A 24,651-nucleotide genomic window follows, 5' to 3' on the forward strand; every position below is an offset into this window, starting at 1 on the left:
AGTCAAATAGAGGAATTGCAATAAAAACAGTAGTAGCAGCCAGTGCACACTTTGTCAAGGCTCTTTTCACCTCTGATAGAGAGTTATGTCCATGTAGTAGTTATTCCATCAAAACATGTATCAGCCTACGAAGATTGTAATGAGTTGGAGCAGTGCTCTCAGTAGCATGAAGACGACAGAAACACTATTTTAAGCCAGTAATATTTGAGGTCTTTCAAAGGGTAACCATATACCTCAGTCTATTTTGACTGATACAATCGATGCAAGTAGAGTGGCCAATCACTAGGGCTCTGATTTCAGATGGATTTGTTTGTTTGTTTGTTTTTAATTGAAAGAAAGTGAAAGTCACTCAGTCATGTCCGACTCTTTGTGACTCCATGGACTATACAGTTCTCCAGGCCAGAATACTGGAATGGGTAGCCTTTCCCTTCTCCAGGGGATCTTCTCAACTCAGGGATCGAACCCAGGTCTCCTTCGTTGCAGGTGAATTCTTTACCAGCTAAGCCACAAGGGAACCCCTTTTTAATTGAAGTATATTTTATTTTTAATATTGCATTAGATTCAGTTGTATAGCATGGTGATTCAGTATTTTTGCAGATTATATTCCATTATAGGTTATTATGTACTATACAGTATATCATTGTTATTTATCTATTTGATGTATAGTAGCTTGTATCTGTTAATCCCATACCCTTCATTTGTCCCTTCTCCCTTACCTCTCCCCTTTGGTAACCACAAATTCATTTTCTATGTCTGTGAAATACAGACCTGGATTTGAATCTGGGCTCTGCTGTCTCCTAGCTATACGCCTTAGACAGACTTCTGAAACTTTTTGAACTTCATGTCCTTCTCTAGAAAATAGTGATAATCATGGGATTTTTGCAAGGCTTGGATGACTAAATACATGTAAAACATTCAATACATGTTCTGCACAGAATAAATGCTCAGTAAGTGGTAGCTTTTGATGATTAACAGTGTTTTTAGCCTATTTAACACAAGTTCACAGGTAATATGGGGATTCCCAGGTGGAGCTAGTGGTAAGGAACCACCTGCCAGTAAAGGAGACATAAGAGATGTGGGTTTGATCCCTGGATGGGAAAGATCCCCTGGAGGAGAGCATGGCAACCCACTCCAGTATTCTTGCCTGGAGAATCCCATGGACAGAGGAGCCTGGTGGCCTACAGTCCATGGGGTCACAGACCTGAACACGACTGAAGTGACTGAGCATGCACTCACAGGTAATATAAATACAGAAGGAATGTGTGTGAGCTGGCAGAGCTATTGCATTAGATGGAGTACTGCCTTTTAGGAGATATAGAAAGGAGTAAGTTCTTGAAGCTTTGTGGTGAAAGTAAGTGCACATATGACTATTTTGTGATAGTGGAGAGGAAGGGGCCTTTATATTTGGTCTTTCAAAATAGTATCTCTGCTTGTTCACACTCCATTCAGAGAACAAGTCTTTTTTACTAAACCTTGTTGAATTCTGTGCTAAAAATACTCTATTCCCATTTGGTGCAGTGAAATGTCATATCCATTAAACACCAACATACCAAATGCTGCGTGCAGAGCCTCAGCCCAGCAAATTCAAATCAACAGGATATTGTGCTCATCCTCATCTTCTTCATACTGTGCGTCTCAGCAGATAATTCTGAAGGATTATCTAAGGCTTAATTGTTATCTTAATCTTTTAAATTATAAAAATAAAAAACTCATGTACTCCAACAAATTCACTTTTATAATTTTATTTATTTTTGACTGTGCTGGGTCTTTGATGCTGTGTGGGCTTTTTTTCTACTTGCAGCAAGCAGGGGCTGCTCTCTTGTTGCAGAGCATGGGCTCTAGGGGGTGTGGGCTTCAGCAGCTGGGGCTCCTGGGCTCTAGAGCCCAGACTCGATAACTGTGTGCACAGGCTTAGTTGCTCTGCAGCATATGGAATCTTCCCAAATCCAGGATCAAACTCATGTCTCCTGCATTAGCAGGCGGATTCTTTACCACCGAGCCACCAGAGAAGCCCCCAAACTCACTTTTAGAGAAAGGAAGTTGTGGCCCAAGGATAAAAATGACTTCTCAAGGTCACAGAAATATAAAAGTGACAGTACTGGGCCCAGATCTCCAAACATCCAAGCTAATTTTTCCCCATAATAACACAGAGATACAGAACTTTCAGAACTGGAAGGACCTGATCCAGTTCCAATAAGTTATAGAGAAAATTGAAGCCAAAACAAACTTAAAGTGTTTCACCCCAGGCAGTACTTGAAGCCAGCACGTTCTAGAGTTTTGGGCCAACTTTTGTAATCACAGGCTTGGTGCTCTTAGTATGTCACTGGTCAGTCCAATGTGGTTATTTAGAGTAGGGGCCCCAAGATCCCAGTTAAAGGACTGGAAATGAGCTATCAATATTAGAATCACCTTAGTGATGTTTAAAAATAAAAATTCCTGGATCCCAGTCTTTGAAGATTCAGTTTTAGTGAATCTGAGGTGAGGTCCCCAGAATCTGTATGGTTAGTTAGTTTATTAGTTAATCCGTATAGTTAGTTTGCTTTCTAGCTGATTCTGAGGGACATCCAGATAGGGGAACCATTATTAACAGAAGTCAGTGCTTTATGTTCTGTTTTCTGCTGAGACTGACCTATGATCATTTCCAGCTGATGACGAGACATCTATGGGAAAGCTTAGTCAGGGAAAGTCCTGGGCCACCAGGGAGCCTCTAAGATTTTAATCTGCAAAACCAACCTCAAGGTAATTAGAGCAAGGAGAGAGCTGCCCTCGCCAGATGGAGATTGATCTGAAATGGAAACACATCCAGGAGAACAGAAAGTGATCTAGGAACACTCGGTTGCATCTCCCAGGCACGGGTGGCCACTAAATCAGAATTGGCAGCTTGACTTCTCTTGGGAAAACATCCTTTAAAATAAAGCTTATCTGTTTAAATATTTTAAAACAGAATATTTGAGAGAACACCATTTTTAAATGTATATAGAAATTGTAATAATGAATCATCATGAATAATAGACAAAGATAGGTTCTGTTTTGTCAGGTTTCACAAAATAAGAGCTGGAAGGGCTCTCTGAAACCTTTTAGGGAAAGGATTCTGAACACATCTGAGGGTGTGGCTTCTCCTCTGATAAGTTTTTCTCCAAGTAGCGATCTCAATAGAGATCACACCTCTTGCTGATGACTTTTGTTATTTTACCTGTATAGCATCCTTTCCTTCTTTTTAACAGCACTCTAGTTTTACTTTAGAGAATTGCTCTTACCTTACTGTCATTCCACATGGTTCTCATCCATGGTTTCCAGGAGTGGGCACCTGACCCAAGCTTGGCCAATCAGAGCACCCTATCCTTAACCAAAGCAACTGCTTCAGGGATGGGCACTTGGCCAATGAGCATCAGCCCCTAACATTTGCTAGAACTACAGAGAAAGAGGTTATGGGCGTGGCTAAACTGGTAATAGAAGGGGAAAAACATGGAAACAGTGACAGATTTTATTTTCTTGGGCTCCAAAATCACTGCGGATGGTGACTGCAGCCATGAAATTAAAAGACGCTCGCTCCTTGGAAGGAAAGTTATGACAAACCTAGACAGCGTATTAAAAAGCAGAGACATCACTTTGCTGACAGAGTCTGTATAGTCAAAGCTATGATTTTTCCAGTAGTCATGTACGAGTGTGAGAATTGGACCATAAAGAAAGCTGAGCACCAAAGAACTGATGCTTTTGAATTGTGGTGCTGGAGAAGACTCTTGAGAGTCCCTTGGACTGAAAGGAGATCAAACCAGTCAATTCTAAAGGAAATCAATCCTGAATATTCATTGGAAGGACTGATGCTGAAGCTGAAGCTCCAGTACTTTGACCACCTAATTCAAAGAGCCGATTCATTGGAAAAGACCCTGATGCTAGGAAAGATTGAAGGCAGAAGGACAAGGGGGTGGCAGAGGATAAGATGGTTAGATAACATCACTGACTCAATGGACGTGAATCTGAGCAAACTCCAGGAGATAGTGAAGGACAGGGGAGCCTGGTGTGCTGCAGTCTATGTGGTCGAAAAGAGTCAGACATGACTTAGTGACTGAACAACAACAACAAAACTGGCAAGAGGCAACATCGGAGCTGCTGGGGGTGTCTTTCTGCCAAGAATGGAGAGACTGCCTTAGGAAGAAGTCAACATGGAGGAAAATAGAGCCAAGAGTCAGAGAAAGACAGATGAATGATAATATCATCTTCATACCCAGTCCAGGTTTTTCTGACACTAGATGCATTTTGATGTTTAAACTAGTTCAGCTGGATTTCAGCAACTGAAAACCAAAAGAATCCTGACCACTGTGTCTCCTCAGGGATCAGAAACTGGGGTTGCAAAATGGTCATGTGTATCTGGGAATTTGCACAGATAATTCTTAAATATTCATTAAGTGTGGACAAGGTTTGGAGACAGGAAATGGGATTAGGCTTTTCTTCACTAGACCACTAGTAGTTGAGAATGACTTCCTGCTAGCTGAGAAAACTTGGCCAACATCACACAGCCTCAATACAATAAACCCCTCTGAACCCAATTCTATCTTAGAAAAATCATACTGTACACCTTAAAAAAGAACAGTACATATCACAACAAACCAACTCTATTTGATCATTATTTATATTTTACAGACAAGATTAACTTACCCAGGTCACGGAACTAATAAGTGGCCACACTGAGATGCAAACTTGGTCTGTTTGAGTCTAAAACACATGGCATTAACTACTCTGTCTACTGCCCTAAAGAGAAAATTGACATGGGCACCATCAAAATAGACCTACAGGCAAAAAGCGGAAAATATGTGTCACATTTCACTTCTCGTATAAGACTTACTTTTGCCTCTTTAATTTTTCTGCATGCTGCGTTTTAGAAATAAGCCCCAGTGGTATGCACATCCTTTAAGTGTAGGGACAGTTTCTTGCTCATTTTTGCTTTCTCTACCATAGTGTTTTGCACATAGTAGGTGGTCAATAAATTCTATCAATGAAATTGAACTTTTTGTGTCCATAGGTGTAGGTATACAGTTTGAGTAGCAGAAAGAAAAGAGAGAGAAATATCTAGTACTTGGCCATCGTATCTACATTATAGTACATTGTGCCTAAGTGTTCTGACTTAGTTGAAGATAATTTTGTGACAATCACGGAAAGCCACACAAAGTAAGATAAAACAAAAAGTGTATATGTGTGTATGTATGTAGTGGCTCGTTAATAGAAGGCTACAGAAGTATCTCAAGGAATTCAATAACAGGGAACAACACCATTGGATCTCATGAGGGATGGAGTGGAAAATGGGCAATCACTAGGAATAAGGATGCTTCACTCCCTCCCCTCTCCCCCAGCCTTCTTCCTCATCTGTCTCCCTCTGGGGTGGATGCTGTGTTGTGCTGCCTAGATCCTCATTCAGGAATAAATGACTTATTTCCCCAGCTTCTGGGACTACGACCAGAAGATGGGTCTCTACTGTCTGCCCTCTTTGGCGATTGCGTTGGCTGAAAAAAACAGCCTCACTAAGGCCATGCTTTCTTCCAGGGACAGCCCACCTCTGATAGAGGTACAAAGGTCTGATCCCCTTGGTCCAACTTGGGAAAACCGAGAAAGAACATCTCAGCTCTAGAGCTTCCTACAGGGTTGCTTTTATTAGAACTGCATCACAGTTCAGTGGCTATCTTTGCCAAATCCTAATTCCTTCTCCCTTCCAGGTGTTGGTCTCAAAGATACTACCTAATACTTAACTTCTCAGAGTCTGGTTCTCAGGTGACCCAAGCTGGGACTCCAAGCCTCCCAGTCTTCTTCCCATTCTCTCTCTGCCCTTCCTTTTAATTTGTTTATTTGACCATGTTGAGTCTTAGATGCAGCATACAGGATCTTTATTGCATTCTGCAGGACCTTTCATTGGGCACACGGACTCTCTAGTTGTGGCACACAGGCTGCAGAGTGCTTGGGCTCGGTGATTGCAGCCCACGGGCTTAGTTGCTCAAAGTGGCATGTGGGATCTTAGTTTCCCAACCAGGGATTGAACCCATGTTGCCTGCATCGCAAGGCAGATTCCTAACCACTGGACCACTAGGAAAGTCCCCTCCCTCCCTTTCTACTCTCTGCTTTTCCCTTTCCCTTTTCTTATCCCTTCTCTCTCTTCTTCCCTTCTTTTTCCTCTCCCTCCCTCTCTCCTTCAGACTATGTAGTTTCTCACCCCTGCTTCTTTCTGTGCTTCGGCTTCATTCTCTTCTCCTCTGCTCTTCTGGTTTGTAGACCACTGTGGCTGCTCCAAACTGGAGTGGTGCCTCAGACACCATCGTTGTAGCATATGCTTTTGGTTACCCACCCAGATGCCCTTTGCTAGGTTGGTGAACTCATCCTGTAGCATGGCTGCTCACGTTGGTTCCCATCTCTGGAGCATTGCCCTTAGCCAGCTGGAACCTTCTCAGCTGGAGATGCCTGAGAGGTTATGCCCCACATTCTTTGGTCACTGATCATCAGATGGGAAATATGAATGTCCACCCTCCTTGCCTCAAGGCAGAACACACTCTGTGGTACAATTCATTCATGCTTTAGAGATCCCCTTGGGTTCAGACTGAAGCTAGACTTCTCCTGAAAGTACGTCTTTACATCTTCCCTGCCCTGTGCTCCTCCCGTCCCTTACCTAAGAGCACTCCTTCAGTAAATCCTGCTGCTTCAAGGGAACATGAATTTAAGATCATCGCCTTACAGGTAAGGTGCCTGGGACCAGTTAACTCAGACTCTGCTGCTCTAGTTCCAAATATCCAGGAAGGAGGATGGATTGGCTCAGGCTAAGCCAGCCCAGCCACTGTATTGGGCACTTAGATTGGGATTTAGGTGTTCAGTCATTTATGGCTGGGCATAAATGACCCAGTTGCATAGTACAGGGTAGATGAGGGGTACAGGGAGAGAGGGCAACTCTCAGAAAAGTCGATTCCTGCAAGACTGGACCTGATCACATGGTCCTCCTCAGTCTTTCTTGAATTTATCTTTTCGGTCAGCCTCCTCATTCCTCACCTCTCTCCCCATCTGCAACCCCAGGTTCCAATCAGAGGGTTAGATTTTGAAAGGTAGCACCGTGTAATGGAGAAAGGACTGGGCTGAGTGTCAGGAGGCCTGGGTTTTAACTTGCTTCACATCTGTGGGTCTCAGTTTTGAGGTAAATTAAACAGTTTGTTTGCTGACTTAAATAGGCAATGCCTCTATTAAAGCAAATGGCCAGAATCTAGATCCAAAATATCTGCATCTCTGAAGTCAGCAGAGTGCCTGGCACAGAGTCTGAACACTGTTAACATATAGAAAACAGGAGGTAGCCTTTAGAAATGAAATGACAGTGAATTACATCAAGGCAATAAAATAGAATATGACCCCAAAGCATACAATATTCTGGGTGTGGGGCCCACTAGTAATAACTGGTACTTGCATGCTTAGTTGCTTCAATCGTGTCTGATTCTTTGCGACTCTGTGGACTGTAGCCTGCCAGGTTCCTCTGTCCAGGGGATTTCCCAGGCAAGAATACTGGAGTGGGTTGCCATTTCCTCTTCCAGGGGATCTTCTCAACCCAGGGATCGAACCCTTGTCTCCTGTGTCTCCTGCATTGCAGGTGGATTCTTTACCACTTTGTGCTGTTCTCTGCTAGGCATGTCATGTGCTATTCTGATTATTGCTGCTAAAAAGTCACTCCAAAACTTGGCCTTTTAAAATAACGATTTTATTATGCTCGTAGATACTATGGGTCAGGAATTTGGACAGGGCATCATAGGAATGGCTTGTCTCTGCTCCATGATTTCTGGATCTTCAGTTGGGAATATTTGCCAGTCTGTGGTGACTTGACAGCTGAGAGCTGAAATCACCTGGAGGCATCTTCGCTCACAAAAGTGGTGGCTGACTTGGTGGTTGGCTGAGACCTCATCTGGGGCTGTTGACCAAAGCTTGGGCTTCCTCAGAGTGGTGGCCTAGGGCTAATAGGACTTTGTATGCAGCATCTCAGGCCTCCAGAAGAGACCCTCCCAGTTTCACAAGGCAGAAGCTTCATTGTTTTTATGACTTCACTTCAAAAGTCAAACTGCATCATTTCCACTGCATTTTATCAGTCACCAGGCCATTCAGATGGAAGGATCAAGGAATTAGGCATCATGTCTTGATGACGTTAGGGCAAGTTTCTCATAGAACATGCAGGATGGGAAATATCATTGTGGCCATATTTGTAAAATTCAATTCACCATGTGTGCCTTGTTTCATTTAATCCTTCTGTTGTCCTTGGAGTAGACATCGTTGTCCTTACAGATGAAGAAACTGAGGTTCAGCAAGGTCATGTAACTTGCCTGTGGACAAAGCCAGTACATGACAGGACAGGACTTAAACCCAATCTGTACCGAGCAGGTGTTCTCTAACAGAGGTGCATGCTAAATTGCTTCAGTTGTGTCCAACTCTTTGCAACACCATGGACTGTAGCCTGCCAAGCTCCTCTATCCATGGGATTCTCTAGGCAAGAATACTGGAGTGGGTTGGTATGCCCTCCTCGAGGGAATCTTCCTGACTTGGGGATTGAACGTGCTAGTCTTAAGTCTCCTGCACTGACAGGCATGTTCTTTACCACTAGCACCACCAGGGAAGCCTCCCTCTAACACACATGTGCTGCTTATTGGACAAAGGAAGGAAGAAAGTCAGACATTCGAAGGCCAGATCTCCCTATATGCGGGATTGGGAGTAGGTGGGTCTTCTTCTCGTCCCCCCATAACCCTGATGTCAGAGTTGATATCTTCCCCATGCGGTAAAGGAATCTGGTTCCTATGCATAACTCCCCAAGGTGTTGCTTCCCAGAGACTATGTAACTATTATGTGTACCTTTAATGCCTCAAGTTTGCCAGATACATGCTGCCAGAGTTGCTGTCTGTCCCACTTGCCCCCCTAGTCATTCAGCAAAAAAGTCTGAGGCACAGTAAGCCAGAGGAAGCTCTGATCCCCTCCATGAAGGCAGCACACAGAACCAAATCATGCCAAGAATATCTCCTCTGCCCTGATTCCCTTTTGAAATCATCTCTTCCCTTTATGTTCGAACAAGGACCACTTCTTCCAGGAACTCATTTTGGACACTCCTATGATACTTAAAATCAGAATGTTTAGGTGATATTTGCAACTCACAGCATATTCTGTAGTTTTTTTGTGTCCTAATCACCCTGTTAGTCTTCTAAGGCCCCACAGGTCAAGGACTACACTCTATTCCTCAGTTTTCCTCCCCAAACCACAGAAAAGATACCCCGTTAGTAGGTATTCAGTAAATATGACTGATTAGATCAAAGGGCCTCGTGAAGTTTATTATGAAGTTTATAACATCTGCATCTTCAAAAGTAGTTTTTGAGAACCTACTCTATCAAAGGCATTGTGCTAGGTGCTAACATACCATGTGATCCAGGAGCAGGAATTTAGAAGGTCAGATCTGAGCCTTGTGGGCACTCAGCAGTATGTCAGTAATGTGTCAGAACTGATGTCGAGAAGCAAAGCATCCTTGGTCAGCTTGAGGCCTTCGTATTGGATACATCTGATGCAAGTGCTGTAAGGTTACAATCTCTGTCATCTGTCAGATGATTCGAGAGTCAGACATTTAGAAATCCCCGAAGAAGGCTTTAAAAATCCAAAATCTTGAATTTAGCTTCTATAAATTCTCCAAATGATGTTTTTAGCTGGAGCTATCAGATAGGAAAGGATGAGGCTAACTGTCTAATTAGCCATCTTGTAACAGGCAAATTTCTCTACTCTTCTTCCATTTGTCACTATTTCATCCCAAAGTGTTCCCAAAAGCCATGCCCTTTAGAAACACCTTTGAATGTTCAAACTCAGCTGATCAACCTGATAATAATGATAGGCAATCAGTATGAATGTTCATCTTCACTCGTTATTTACTACATAAATTCTCAATCCAGATATAACCCCATTGTATAAAACTCTTTACTCAACATACTATCAGCAAGAATAAAATAACTCTTGTAAATAATTACCTTTGAGATATGAAAGAAAATGTAAACATTTTATTTGGCAGTTTTGTTTCTGAACACATGAATAAATAAATGGAAAAGTACATATTCATATCTCTTTTTGGAGTAACAGATACCATTAAACACTTATTTACACATCTTCACTGCAAAGAACAGTTACACAATTCAGTTTTGTCTTATAAAAGGTAACTTCCCACACCACTGGACTGGACAGGTAAGGATGGAGATACGGGTAGTGCTTGGTTCTAGCAGTCTCAATGTTTGAAAGGCATTCATTTGCAAGTGTGAAAAGAAGAGTCATCATGCATTTGAGTTCATCCGGATCATGTACTGTAGAAAGTTACTGAGGGCAGCCACAGAATTTGGTGTGTCATGCGCTTAAGTCAACTATGACATGTTTGTAAATCTGTGTGTTTCCCTTAAAACTGGAAGCAAAAAGAAAATTGCGTTTATTAATGGACACGTGTGTGAATGATCTTGGTGCCTGAACATTTAATTCCTGAAATTTCACAAATTTGGCTTTCTCTGCATCCCAGTTATACACTTGAGTAAAGGAATAATCACTTCCAAGAATTGCATATTGATAGTTATTTATCTGAAGAGGCTGGAACACCATGGATCCTCGTGATGGCATCCTCTGAATATCCTGAAATGAGGAGCCTCCCCATTTCATTACTTTGGAATCACCAATGAATCTTGTCAAGCAAATGTACACATCACCTTTCACTGAGAAGTGCTTAACGGCGTATACATCCTCCATGTTAGGGATGTCAGTTTGGTTAGTGAATAATTGTATTGCTTTGTTCCACTGATAAATGACGGGACGCTGGGAACTACTGGACAGGATTAAATGAGGCGTTCTGAGAGTCTGAGGTGTTCTGGCTATTTCTAGATATTCCACATCAGTATCCCTGTACCATGCATGTAAAGATTGATGGGAGTAGAATCCATTTCCGTTCCATTTGTAAATGGTAGTGAAACCAGCTTTTGAACTGTCAGCAACAACGAAGTACCAGTTGTTTTCAATCTTGAATGTTTCAATGTCATTGGGTTTTCGGATTTTGAGGATTTCAATATCCTGGATTTTTATGAATTTATTTGCAAAACTGTCTCGCTTATAGATGTGAGAGCCGCCAAACAGCTGGGCCACAATGACATAGAGCTGAGTTTCAATGACTATAGGCTTGCACACTACAGTGGACGTGCCTGGAAAAGACAAATGAGAGATTAGGAGGATGTCCGTCCTCTTTTGGAGCATGTTAACACACAGGCTGAGACCATGCAGCTGCCACCAAAATCTTGTTTCAGCCTGAAATAAGAGATTTCTTTGATTGATTAGGCAAAGTCAGTTTTTTAATCAGATCCAGTGGCAACAAGACTGTGCCTTTTTGCCTCATGGAGCCTTGTTACCAATAATAGAGTTGTCATGTCACATCCAATGTGCACTAGACATTCAAGACACATGGCTACAGCCTGAGTTTTCCCTCTCACTTTTTCTTCTTCATTGTTCTTAATTAAAAAAATTTTTTTGGCTGTACCACGTGGCACGTGGGAGCTTAGTTCCCCCACCAAGGATTGAACCTGTGCCCCCTGCATTGGAAGTGCAGAGTCTTAACCACTGAACTGCCAGGGAAGACGGCCAGGGAAGTCCCTCCTCTTTGTCTTTTTTTTTTTTTTTTTTGGCCAAGCCACATATGGATCTAAGTTCCCTCAACCAGGGATTGAACAGGGAAAGCAATGAGTACTAACTACTGGACTGTCAGGGAGCTCCCTCTCCTCTCACTTCTTATAGAAAGGAATCATTGCTTTCCCTGGCATATCATGAGTTAGTCACAGTAATTCTAGTGGAAACTGCCATTTATTGAGCACCTATTTTATGCTTTGCCAGATCATCTCATTAAATTTCCCACCAATCTTAAGAGATAAATATTATTATCACCCTTCCTTTTGCAGGTGAGCAGGCTGAAAGGCAGAGGTTCAATGCTGCTAGAAGGCAAAGTTGGGATTCAAGCTCAAGGCTACCAGTGTCCCTATGTTTTTAACTTAACCCAGGGTGAGGAGTTAGCTGTATGGAGGCTTCCAACTTGGGCTTGGGTTCCACAAGGTTCTAGGACAACCCCACCAAGTCTTGAGCAGTGGTCTAGGCAGCCCACGGCTCTATCTTCAATTGCTGTGTTCTCTGTGATGAATGGCTTCTAGCTCTAGAATCGACTAACTTTCCCCTAAGAAAAGAGAGATGTCACTCGGGATTTTTCTGAAGCTTTAGGTTACTAGTGGCAGAAGAGAAGGAAGAAGAATCCTTAAGAAAAGTGAAAGAGGGGTACAGTCGTGAGCGATGCTCCTGAAAGTTACTTTGGGAAATCTCAGAAAACTACATGGAGGTCTGTAAGAAGCCTAGCTCAGTATCCTTTGTTAAGAGTTTAAGTTATCAATAGATTCTGATCTTCTAGAGGGAGGTTGGTTCTCAGAAATCCAAAGAGAGCAAGGCAAATCTAGCTCCAGGCTTTTTCTAACTGCAGCTCTAAAGGCTTTGAGGTAATAAGTTCTGCATCAACTCTTTCTATTAGTTGGCTGCATGCATAGGCAAAATTATTCTATTTATGACCCTTTTCAAGACTCAACTGATTCTGTGACCTTGAGAAAAATCTCTTCTCTGGGATTCAGTTTTCCCTTCTATACAATGAGAGTTGGAACTAGATTAGAGATGGCTACTAGTTTTCAATCAGGTCCCAATGTTGATTGATTGACTGGGACTGCCTGGAGAACTGTATTAAGAAGGATTCTGTCCTCTGCAAGAGAGAACATCATGATAGATTAACAATGTCTATCTGGGGTGAGGGAGGGGATAGTGACTGCATATATGACATATATTCATCATCCTGGACTAGATGATGTCATCTGGAAGTCTGCAAATATATGATTCATTTTTCTTTCAAGTGCTCATCTAAAGATTCATTCATAGCAATTGAGAGACTGTACACATGTAAGAAGAAGCTGGTTTAGATTGAACAAACCCTGCTGCAATCCACTGGAGAACTGAGGGGGCTTCAGGAGAAAGGGAAGCATAGCCTTCCTCCTTGAGAAGGAAAGAGGATTCTAGGAGGGTCTCAGTTTGGAGGGGATTCAGTTATCTGGGCACCTCAGTCTTAGGCAAGACCCAAACTTGTCCTGAGCCTTTGAGCAATAGGGTTGATGACTGCCAACAAAATCTAGTTATAACCATCCCAGCCTTGTCAAGTGGGTGACCTTCTATGGGGATGTGGGAGTGCTCTCAGAAGCAAGTTTAAAGGTGTTAGAAGCAAACACTGATGTGAAGCTGATTTCAGAGGGAGCCTCATGTTCTAATTTATGACTTAAACACTTGAAAGTTGTTGAAGAAACTTAAGAGGTGACCTAAGTAAAAGTTTTCATGGTAAAAAAAAGATTTCCATCATCAAATTAAATGCAAAAAATACTAGAAAGAGATTTGTGTCCTCACTGCAGGATTTCTCAGAGCCTCTAATGTGTGTTATTATGAATCTTCAAGAGGGAGATATGGGTCCCAAATCTACTGGACCATAAAACCCTTATGTCACAAGTCATACATGAACATTTTGCAGAAGTAATGTTTATGCAATAAAGTTTGAGATTCATTGATTTAAAATAAACTCATTCTGTAGTTAAAAAAATGGACCCAGTGAGAGTGTGGCTTAACTAGTTTGTTTGTGGCAGAACCTAGATAGAACTTACAATTCTTAGTCCAGTACTTTTTCTTTCAAGAAAAATAACCCACTTTTTATTGCATATTTACTAAGATAGGTCCTATGCTAAGTTTCTGGAACATGTGCTCTCATTATTTTATAACAGCCCTGCAAGTTAGGTATTAGTGTTACCATTTTATAACTGAGGAAATTAAGCTTTAGGGAACAATCTCAAATGGTAGATTTAGGATTCAAATGATTCTAAACCTGGTAGCTCAACTGGTAAAGAACTGCCTACAGCTCTGGAGACCCAGGTTTGATCCCTGGATCAGGAAGATCTCCTGCAGAAGAAAATGGCAACCCACTCCAGTATTCTTGCCTGGAAAATCCTATGGACAGAGGAGCCTAGTGGGCTACAGTCCATGCGGTTGCAGGAGTTGGACACAACTTAGCGACTAAACCACAAACCTGCCCAAAGCATTCCCTGATATCACTCATCTTTTCCTTTTGTCCTTGGCCCAAGCAGTTTAATTTTCCATTCAAAATACAATCAGCCTTTTCATACCTGTAATGTTGTCATAATTCCGGAAGGTCTTTTCTACATGGTCCCATTCAAGGAAAATGCACTTTCCAGTAAAAGGCTGAGCGATGACGACATACTCATCGTTCATATAAGAAAAAGTGTCTATGGACAGTGATTGATAAGGCAGGTCTTGAGACTTTGCAAACTCTGCAAAAATTGAAAATGATGATGAGTAGCTGTGCTAATGCCTCATTCGTTGGCTAGATCTCAAATGTCCATAAGAAATACATTTATTCTAGAGAAGCAGTGAAATGGCAGTTGTACTTTGCTTTTAAACACATGAAGTTTTAACGGTTCATAATATCTTTAAATTGCTCAGTTGGTTTTTAATGTATAAAAAATATCAATTCCTGCATATGTAAAAAAAAATGTAGCCCTTAGTTTAATTTTACGAGATGGAATAATTTGGAATACATTACCTGTAATGATACAATCAAAATCCTTGGAGGAAAGACTATTGATTTTGCGCTTCTTATATTCCGGAGGGCCTTCACAATAGATGTCTTCGACAGTTGCATTGGTGTGGCTTAGCCATTCCACCAGCCACTTCAGTTTACAGTCACAATTAAATGAATTACCTCTCAGGTCACTGAAAGACAAACTTCAGCTGCTTTTGATATACAAGGGTCCTTCTTCACAGGCATGACTCTTACCATAGCAATTACATGAGCAGGATGCCCTCACCTGGTTTTATATCATGCCTCATAATCTACCTTGAACCTGTCTGATTATTCACTTTAGGCTCAGAGAGGACCACAGTGCACCCTTGCAATCTACCCCGGTCAGTGGAACTTCATAACTTACTCCCTCCTGGATTCAAAGGTAGTTCAGTCTAGAGCTGTGCTGTCCATAGGAATACAAAGTGAACCACATATGTAGTTTAAAATTTTTCTATAGACACATTAAAAAAGTAAAAAGAAACAGATGAAATTATTTTTAATATCATATGTTATGTAACCCATACATACAGAATTTTATCATTTGACATATAGTAATATAAAAATTACTAATGAGATATTTTGCCTGCTTTGTCGATACTAAGTCTCTGTGGAGTCTAATGTGTATTTTATGCTTACAGTATATCTCAATTTGGATGATAAAATTTCAGCTGAAGTTCCTGATTTGTGTTTAGATTTAATAAAATTCACAGTTGAAAAAAAAAGATTCATACACCCAATTTGTTCCAAGCATACTTAAAAGTTTTCCAATAATTGAACAGAAAAATCAGTTCTTAAATTTAGTTTTTTATTTGATTTTTTAAAAAAACTAAGTAAAATTTAAAATTCAGTTCCTCAGTCACACTAGGAACACATTTTAATTGTTCTGTGATCACATGTGCGGCTACCATATTGGGCAACACAGGTTCTAAACACAGAATGTAGTGACTGTTGGACCATATTTAATTAAGTCGAGTGAGCTGTTTGCTTTTCTTCTTCCTCACAGATGTAATTAATCCTGATCCTATTCCATGGTCTTCAAATTCAATTTTAATAGGAAATGACTTCGACACAGCCGAGTTAATGCAGACATACAATAGCTCATGTCCATAATAAACTGTACAGCACAGATAGTTTAAATTTCCACATATGATCCCAACTCATCAGTTCTCTGTTTATTTGCATTGCTTCTGTTCAGAAACCCAATCTCTTTCCTAAAACTCGTCTCTGTCACATAGAATTCCTAAGATAGGTATTGTCTACTTTTCACAGAGCACAAGAATAATTTCACTTAAAAATGTGTTTTAAGGAATAATTCAGGAACACCAAGAAATCTACTAAAAGGCATATTGGCATGGATCCGTGCACTTCTTAAATAATTCTTGATTTGGGCATATCAGGGTAGGACAAACCCATGATAGGATTCCTTGGAGAAACTGAGCCCATTTCAAGTGATTTTTCTTTTGCTAGTGTGGGGTTTAGACTGACGTAAGGTTGGGCCAGAGGGTCTCCAAATAAGCTATATCCCCAAGTCTGCCATGGAGTTATCTACCTTGCAAGACGTTCGCAGGACTGACTTCATATCCCAAGAATACTCTGACCCAGAAATAATGAGTGTCAACTTTTCTAATCTATTGTAAACCAGAGTGGGTAACTGTGGTCTGTCCAAGACTCTTTGGAAGTGTCCTGATTCTGACACTCTCTTGGAAATAAACCATCTTTCAGGAATTGGGGTAATCAGCATGGAGGAGGGGCTGGGGGAGTACTACAAGGAACAAAGAAAGTTTTTCACTAGCTAGCTGATTTGATGTTAAATACTGGGTTTAGGAGAGAATACTTGACTCAAATTTTGTTGGAGAAAAGTTGTTTTCAATATATATTCTATAGCAAAGGACTTGATAAATGTGAACTCTTTTGTTTTCACACATCTTTTGTTTGTTCCTGTGTTCTACCTTGTGGCATTTAAATACCTTTCTGATGTTTTGGAAGGCACTTATTGAAGCTAAATTGCTTTTGAGCCGGTTAGGCATACATTACTTGCTTTGCTTAGTGCAAAATATACAAATTCCTTACAAAGATCTTTCACTCTGAGGCTTAAAAGTCAAAGTTTGAAAGCTCTTTTGTTTGAAAAAGGGTCAAAAATAATTAAGTTCATTCCCTTCCTGGGGCTTAAGCCAAATTCCTGGGGATTAAGCCTAGGGTTGTTGTTCAGACTAATGAGAGAAAAGGCAAACTTTCCTCCCTTCCCCCATTTCCTGCTCCATTTCTCTGTTGACTGACCAACCCATGGGTGTAAACTTTCATCTTTATTCTGTCAGTTACCCAGACTACTTTGTGTTTTTCCTTTGTAGCCCCATTTCCTGAACCCCGTGAGAAAAAAAAAAAGGCTTCTTGAAATTTCTATCTAGCTCTCCTCTTCCCCTGTCTGCCCCCAAGTCCCTTGTCATCAGTCCCTGCCATACAGACACACACTTAATTAAAGGAAAGCTTGGGGTTACGTTTTCAGACTATGGTGGAATAAACCCTAGGAAACTCAAACAGTAGTCCAACTAAATTCAAAATTTAAGACAAATTAAAATTTTAAATTTCTCATTTAATTTAAAGCCAATTAAAAATTTTAATAATCAACACCAGACTTCTTTGTTAACTACTGCAAATTAATTAATTAATCAGTGATTTCTTAGGTCCTCTTACACATTTGTTAAAGAATCCAGGCCTTTGAAAATATCTTTTGGGAGAGTCTGGAGATTGTTGTTTGCAAGGCTCCTGGAAAAAAAAAAAAAAAAGAGTGACATAAGCTGTAATCATAAACAAAATAAATGCATTTTATGGCCCTTTTTGTATTATGGTATTAAACAAGAGGAACAAGAAAACACTCCAAAATACCAGTAACAAAATAATGCCTGGCCATCGGTCTTTCTATTTAGCACCAAATGTGAGCATCACACTCTCAGACAACTAAGGGTTGTCTCCCCATGTCTGTCATCTCCATGTGCTCTCCCCTCACACTCAGGCCGCCCTTCCCCTCCCTCTCTCCCTCCACTTGCTCCAGGAGGAGCTCAACCACCAGCTCTTAGAACCCACAGCTCTCAAACTTGGAGGCCTGTCCAACTACCCCCACTCCAGCACACTCTTTTTTCCTGTTCTTTTTCTACATTTTTTCCTTTTTAGCTCCATTCATTCATCCCTCCTTAGAAAATAGCTTCCTCATAAATATCCATCTACCCAATCATCCATTCATCCTGTTTAATCATCTCCTTTTTTCCCTTCTTCCAGTTCTTGCCCTATTATCACAGGAATTGTTTTCTCCTTCTCTGTTTGTTCCTCCACGTATCGCTAAAATGATTCTGATTCTAATCAAGAGTAATGAGTAGGAAACAGTCCTGATAGTATCAAGGAAAAGGTCATGTGTCCACACTGCAGAAATGTGCACGTAACCAGGAGCAGATACTGTATGACCGGGAAGGGTGACTAGGTACTGGTGATTTGTCTTTAATCAGCACTATACATATACTTGCCTTTCCCAGGTGGCTCAGTGGGTAAAGAACCCACCTGCCAGTGCAGAAGGCTCAGGTTCAATCCCTGGGTCAGGAAGATCCCCTGGAGGAGGGCATGGCAACCCACTCCAGTATTCTTGCCTGGAGAATCCCATGGACAGAGGAGCCTGGTGGGCTACAGTTTATAGGGTCACAAAGAGTTGGACTGAAGCAACTGAGCATGCCTACATACATATACATGTTATATACTTTCCTTAGAAGCGGTTTTAATTTTCACAATAAAAATTGAAAACTAAAACAAAGGAGCCTATGCTGTCAGCCTCCAAAGCTCTTGAAAATTCTCTCAAATTCATCTTAAAACACTCTCAAAAGTCTTCTGTTTTCTACCTCTTCTAATTAGTACGGGATTTCTCAAGTGCAAGCATTAAAAACTTTTAAAACCCATTTTTAAGTTAATTATGTTGTTTATCTGAGTTTTGAAAATTACCACTAGATTACATTAGAAAACTTTTTCAATGAACCTTGGCACAGAAGAAAGGGAACTGAATCAGATTTCAGTCTCAGCGACAGTCCATTTTGTGATGAAGGGCATAGCTTTGGAGTCATTCTGAGCTGTTTGAATCCTGACTCCAGTATTTACTGGCTGTGTGACTTTGGTTATGTACCTTCTCTGCAACTCAGTTTTTTCATTTTTAAGTGAAGGTAGTAATACCTCATATTATGAGTGTTAAAAAAAATGCAGTAACTCAGGATGGTAGCTGGTATGTGGACTGCTTTCCATAAAGGGCACTTGGGAGGAGGGGACTGGAAGGAGAAGAGCTTTCGTGTGATCATTGCCCCAAAACAGCATTTAGAAAACTGACCATACTAATGAACTGCTGTGACTGTCTACCTACATAGTATTAAGAAAATGCTGCTAAAGAAGATTATTCAAGAGAACATCTCCACAATTCATTTTACTGACTGGTGGCTGAGTGAAGAAATTTCTTGGTGTCTTGGACCAGTCTAGAGTCACTCTCAACTTATGTATGTCAATATATTTGCTGCCACAGTTGTGTCCTACAGTCCTTATGCTAACTTCTCCTAAGTGGATGTCCCTCTCTCAGACACCAGCACAAAGTACAACTGGCTGCAGGATGCATGCTTGGAGTAGGCTGGGTTTTAGGACAGTGGGAGGGAAATGATAAAAGTCTAATCCTGAATTACTGCAGCCATTAAGGTTACCAAGGAAGAGACACCTGTTTTCCTTGCTGCCCAGCACAGTTCTTTGAAAGAGCCGGTGAATTGAGAGTTCCACTTTCTGCCCAAAGAATAAAGCTGTAGACCTCACATAGCCAGGGTGTTAACAATGAACTTCATAGATACAGAGAACAAATTGGTGGTTGCTAGAGGCGAGGTTGAAGGGTGGGAGAAATGGGTGAACTGCATTTTGTTTGTTTTGGTCTAAAAAAAAAAGATTTTAAAATTCCAAAATTAAAAAAAGAAAAAGAGTCAATGCCCTTCACTACAGGTTTTACTAAGGGGTAAGAATGCACTGTGTCTGGGTAGCTGATGAGGGGTAGAATTGGTTGGGAGAGGAGTGAAGACAGGGAAGTGAGACATTTCATTGATGTTAATTGTTTTCTAGGATTACTCAGCAGTGAGTACTGGAAGGATGTTTGTCTTATCACTGTATCCCCAGTGCCTGACATAATGTAAGTCCTCAACAGCTGCTTTTAAATGAATAAATGATTGAATGAATGAGTGGATGGATGGGACAGGCTTGAATGGATAAGAGAAAGGGCACCAATCCAGACAGAGAAAAGGGCAGAGAAGGCATCTCAGGCCCCATACACCAAGACACTGATTTAGGGAGAAACTGCAAAGCCCTGTGAATTACCATTCCCTTACCCTGACATCACGTGCTCCTGATGTTCACAAAGTTCCCTCCCTCCTCTGAGCCTGGGATCCTAGTTCCGGGCCAGGGTTCGAACCCTGTTGTGAAAGGGCCAAGTCCTCACCACCAGACTGCCAGGGAATTCCCTAGGAGGGTTCTCTTAAATTTTTTTTTTTACTTGGCTGCACCAGGCTTTAGTTGCACCATTAGGGGTCGTTTAATTACAGCATGTGAACACTTAGTTGTGACATGTCGGACCTAGTTTCCCAACCAGGGATTGAACCCAGACCCTTTGCATTGGAAGCTTGGAGTCTTAGCCACTGGACCACCAGGAAAGTTCTCCTAGGAGGGTTTTTGAAAGTGTGTCTGCAACTAAGCTCATTCTCTAGGTCCTGATTCAGAATCTACCTAAGAAACATCCTTTAAAATACCTGGGAAACTGTCCAGCTGAACACCTAGCTGCCTTGAGACTAGCTGAGAAGGGTCAAGCATTTTTAATGGCAGGTACGCTTTCCTTCCCAATGGAAATGATGCCCATTCCCTCCACTTCGGGCTTCCCTGGTGGTTCACCTGGTAAAGAATAAACCTGCAATGTGGGAGACCTGGGTTCGATCTCTGGATTAGGAAGATCCTCTGGAAAAGGAAATGGCTACTCACTCCAGTATTCTGGCCTGGAGAATCCCATGGACTGTATAGCCTATAGCCCATAGGGTTGCAAAGAGTCACACACGACTGAGCAACTTTCACTTTGACTCCACTTTGGTGTTTTCATGGTTTACCTGAGAAAACCTCTAATTATGGAGTATGGAACCTACTGGAAAGTCTTCTCTCTAAGGCAGACCAGACTGGCTCAGACAGCACGTTTGTTTCAGTGCCACTGGGCTCTGCTGCTAAGAAAGCTTCGCCCACGGCCATCTGGGGTGCTCCCAGCCTCCCTGCAGTGCAGATTCTCAGCTTGACTTGGTGTCTCACTGAATTTGCGGTATTTCAAGTGCAGTTATTTTAATTTCATACAAAATGTTTAAAGGGGATAAATACACTGCAGCATTTGGAGTCCTGATCCAGAACCAGTAGAGGTTAGCAGCGAGGCTTAGTTTTTTCCTACATGGTGGTGTTTGCTGCATACCACGCTCTGTTCTAGGTACTTTACGTAGAGTAACAGACCTAATCTCCTGTCAGTCTTAGAATCTAGGTGTTCCTAAGTATCTTGTTATTTTCCACCTCTATTTTTACAGATGGTTGTTATCACTTCTGTTTCACACAAAAGGAATTGGAGGCACCATGAAGCTTAGTGACCTGCCTGATGTCCCACAGCTATTAATGGGTAAAGCCTGGCTTTGAACGCACACAGTCTGGTGGCAGAGACAACCTCCTCAGCCACTGTATCCCATTGCCCTCTATACATGCTTGTCATTGTGAAGGCTGAAGTGAGGGCATCCTGCCTGATTAACTGGGGACACATGGATGCCCTGAGTTTGGGGACTGCATGTATGTCTTTTGCACCTCCGCGTTGCAGAACAACCAGTAGGTGCTTCATGACACGTGTAGATCGATGACAATTTTCCCCAAATGTTTTTGTACATACATGCAAACAATCCTGCTCCACTGGACCTTAGCCACCATGACACTTATGTGCTGCCCAAGGGAATCATTACTAAAACATTGTGGGTATTAACAGAAACCAATACAAAATGTTTAGAAGTTTTGTCGTCACTGGCCATAAACTATTTTTTAATTCATTTTCCCCCTGATTTCAGAAGTAAAACATGGTTATCAGAAAAATTCAAACCTTTCTGAAATATATGAACTATTCAAACACTTAAGTTAATCATGTATACTATTAGGACAGTGATTTAGAATAATCAAGAGAGGCTCTCAGAATTTGACAGGATTTGTAAGGACTCAAATATAAGGAATTCTCTTTTGGGGAGGGGTTGGTCTGAAGGAGAAGGGAGTCTGTATAGTAAATTTTAAGTTATCTAAAAATGTCTCTTTAGAAGGCAAGTCCACTGAGACAGATGTATAAGAAGGTGAGATAAGTTCATTGCTTCTTTAGGAATGAACTGAATTTATATCAATCCTCACAAGTTCCCTTGGAGCAGCTTTAATGTTAAGCCAGAGTGGGAACTAGTTGGATCTAAAAGTGTATGTCTACTATTGTGCATACTACAAAAGTACATACGTATTCTACATACTATTGAGAGTATGTTACGTGGCAGCCTGGATGGAAGGGGAGTTTGGGGAAGAATGGATATATGTATATGTATGACTGAGACTTGTTGCTGCCCACCTGAAACTATCACAACATTGTTAATCAGCTATACTCCAATACAAAATAATTTTTTTTTAAAAGCCAGCAAAAAAAATGTGTCTAATTCCAACTAATTGCATTTGGAGATCAAGAGTGAGGGTAGGGCTCCTGTCTTCAGGATCTTCTCTTCCTTCCCCATTTGTGTTTGCTTCTCAGATCATGTCCTGTGGAAGGACCTAGCCATCCGTAAAGCTCTCTGGTCCTTCTATAATTGACATGGTGGAGAGGGCACTAGAGGTCTCATTAATGATCTTGGAAAACTTCTGGCTTTTACCACTACTAACTGGGGAGCAGCTTAAACTCAGGGCACACCTCTGAATTCTCATTTGCCAATAGGCATAGTGTCTGCCCTGTTTCTTTTTTTAAATTTATTTTTAATTGGAGGAAAATTGCTTTACAATGTTGTGATGATTTACGCCACGGAACAATGCAAATCAGCCATAATGATATATAAATCATCTCCCTCTCAAGCCTCCCTCCCCTCCCTCTATCGCACCCTTCTAGATTATCACAGAGCACCTGGCTGGGCTCCCTGTGTTATACAGCAACTTCTCACCACCTATCTGCTTTAGCACATGATAGTGTATATATGTCTCTGTTACTTTCTCCATAACACTCCACCTTATCTCTTTCATAAGGTCATCAAGAGACTGTAATGAGGTCTGCTGCAAAGTCGCTTGAGTCGTATCCGACTCTGTGCAACCCCATACACGGCAGCCCACAAGGCTCCCCCGTCGCTGGGATTCTCCAGGCAAGAACACTGGAGTGGGTTGCCATTTCCTTCTCCAGTGCATGAAAGTGAAAAGTGAAAGTGAAGTCGCTCAGTCATGTCTGACTCTTAGCGACCTCCTGGACTGCAGCCCACCAGGCCCCTCCGTCCATGGGATTTTCCAGGCAAGAGTACTGGAGTGGAGTGCCATTGCCTTCTCCGGTAATGAGGTCTAGAATACGAAAAGCTTTGGAAACTCTTCCTGTGGGTTAGAGGGCAAGGTGATAATTATTTGCTACTTGAATGATTGCGTTTAATTGAGAAGAATTGGTCTGAGGAGGAGAAAAGTGCACTTTGAAACCTAAAATCTTAAAAAGAAAATTAATGGCTCAAAGAAATGTCAAATGTATGTATAAGTGGTTAATAATGGAATATGAACTTGATGTGCTGACTAGTCAGAGGGACATCTGGGCTTTAAATCTTCCCTATCTCTTCTTGAAAGTAAAAAAAAAGGTAAGGAGAAAAGAAAAAAGGAAGGAAGGAAGAACCCCTGGAAGAACAGCATAATTAGAAAGGAGGACATGATGTGGGGACAAGGCACTCAGTGAGAAAATATTTGTTTGTCTAATTCCTCTTGCTAGACTGAGCTCTTCCAGGTTGGAGCTGGATCTTCTTCATTTTTGTGTGGCACATCCTAGAGACTATTTAGGATGAACCATATGGCAATGCCATTTTTGTAGCTCGAAAACAGTCTCTTATTGGCACAGTCACTGAATCAACCTAACTATTTGATAAAAATGCAAGAAATCTAAGGGTCATATTCAGTCAACTTTAACCTGTTCCCTCCTAACACCTCCCTCCTACCTCCAGCACCTGGTCCCACATTATTTCAGTGGGACTTCCCTTCCATTGTCTGTTTGATCCTTAAGATTCATGCCTCTTTCTTTGAGGGCTGCATTATGCTTTCCCTTGAGCCTGAAAATTTCTAGACATAAGTACATGCTGTACCAATGCCTCCTTCTTAAATTCTTCACACTTCTAAAGAAGGGGCCTCATAATGACCCAAATTTATATTTCCATTTCATTTGATGGACATAGTAAGCTCTAATCAAACAAAATGGATGTTCTTCACTAGGGTGTTGTATACATTTTTTTCTTCCTCCCTTTCCTGCCTTTCTTAACTTTCCTCTCCTTTTCCCTTCCTTCTTCTCTCTTTCGTCCTTCCCCCCCTTTCTTCCCTCCAGATGAGGTAGGCCTTTAGACTGGAGAGAAGACATACCTGAGTGAACTAAGGGTCATGGCAAGGCTCTGTCCAGGTTTCCGGAGAGAACCGTGGGGTCTATGGTCTTCCTTCAGCCCCTCATGATGCTCAGCCTTTAGTCACAGGCCATGTTGAATGGATTTATGTGAGTCAAGTAGATCTCAGGCTGAAGTCATGAACTTCCATTTATCTGTTTTAGTCTGAAATATCAGGCTTGGTGGCGTTTGGCTCTATAATCAAATGGCACAGCATTCCCACCATGCACAGCCAATTTTGCAGCACTTACAACATTGATG

General features: G+C 41.5%; 1 protein-coding gene across 4 annotated transcripts in view; it reads right to left on the reverse strand.

Moving 5' to 3' along the window:
* Positions 1-10,014: 10,014 nt before the first annotated feature.
* Positions 10,015-24,651, reverse strand: part of LGI1 (leucine rich glioma inactivated 1) — a 37,670-nt gene continuing 23,033 nt past the window's right edge. For 3 of the 4 annotated variants that reach the window (XM_081553735.1, XM_081553746.1, XM_081553757.1), the window contains 4 exons: positions 17,396-17,467; positions 14,684-14,853; positions 14,247-14,411; positions 10,015-11,207 (listed from right to left, as the gene is read on the reverse strand). In XM_081553735.1, the coding sequence (XP_081409861.1) occupies positions 10,372-11,207; positions 14,247-14,411; positions 14,684-14,853; positions 17,396-17,467 (1,243 nt within the window). In that variant the 3' untranslated portion in view covers positions 10,015-10,371. The remainder of the gene's footprint in view (positions 11,208-14,246; positions 14,412-14,683; positions 14,854-17,395; positions 17,468-24,651) is intronic. The other variant, XM_081553767.1, reaches the window with a different exon arrangement.

This window comes from Giraffa tippelskirchi, chromosome 2 (assembly GCF_054371585.1).
Source record: "Giraffa tippelskirchi isolate mGirTip1 chromosome 2, T2T-mGirTip1v1.2.pri, whole genome shotgun sequence".
Classification (NCBI taxonomy): Eukaryota; Metazoa; Chordata; class Mammalia; order Artiodactyla; family Giraffidae; genus Giraffa; species Giraffa tippelskirchi.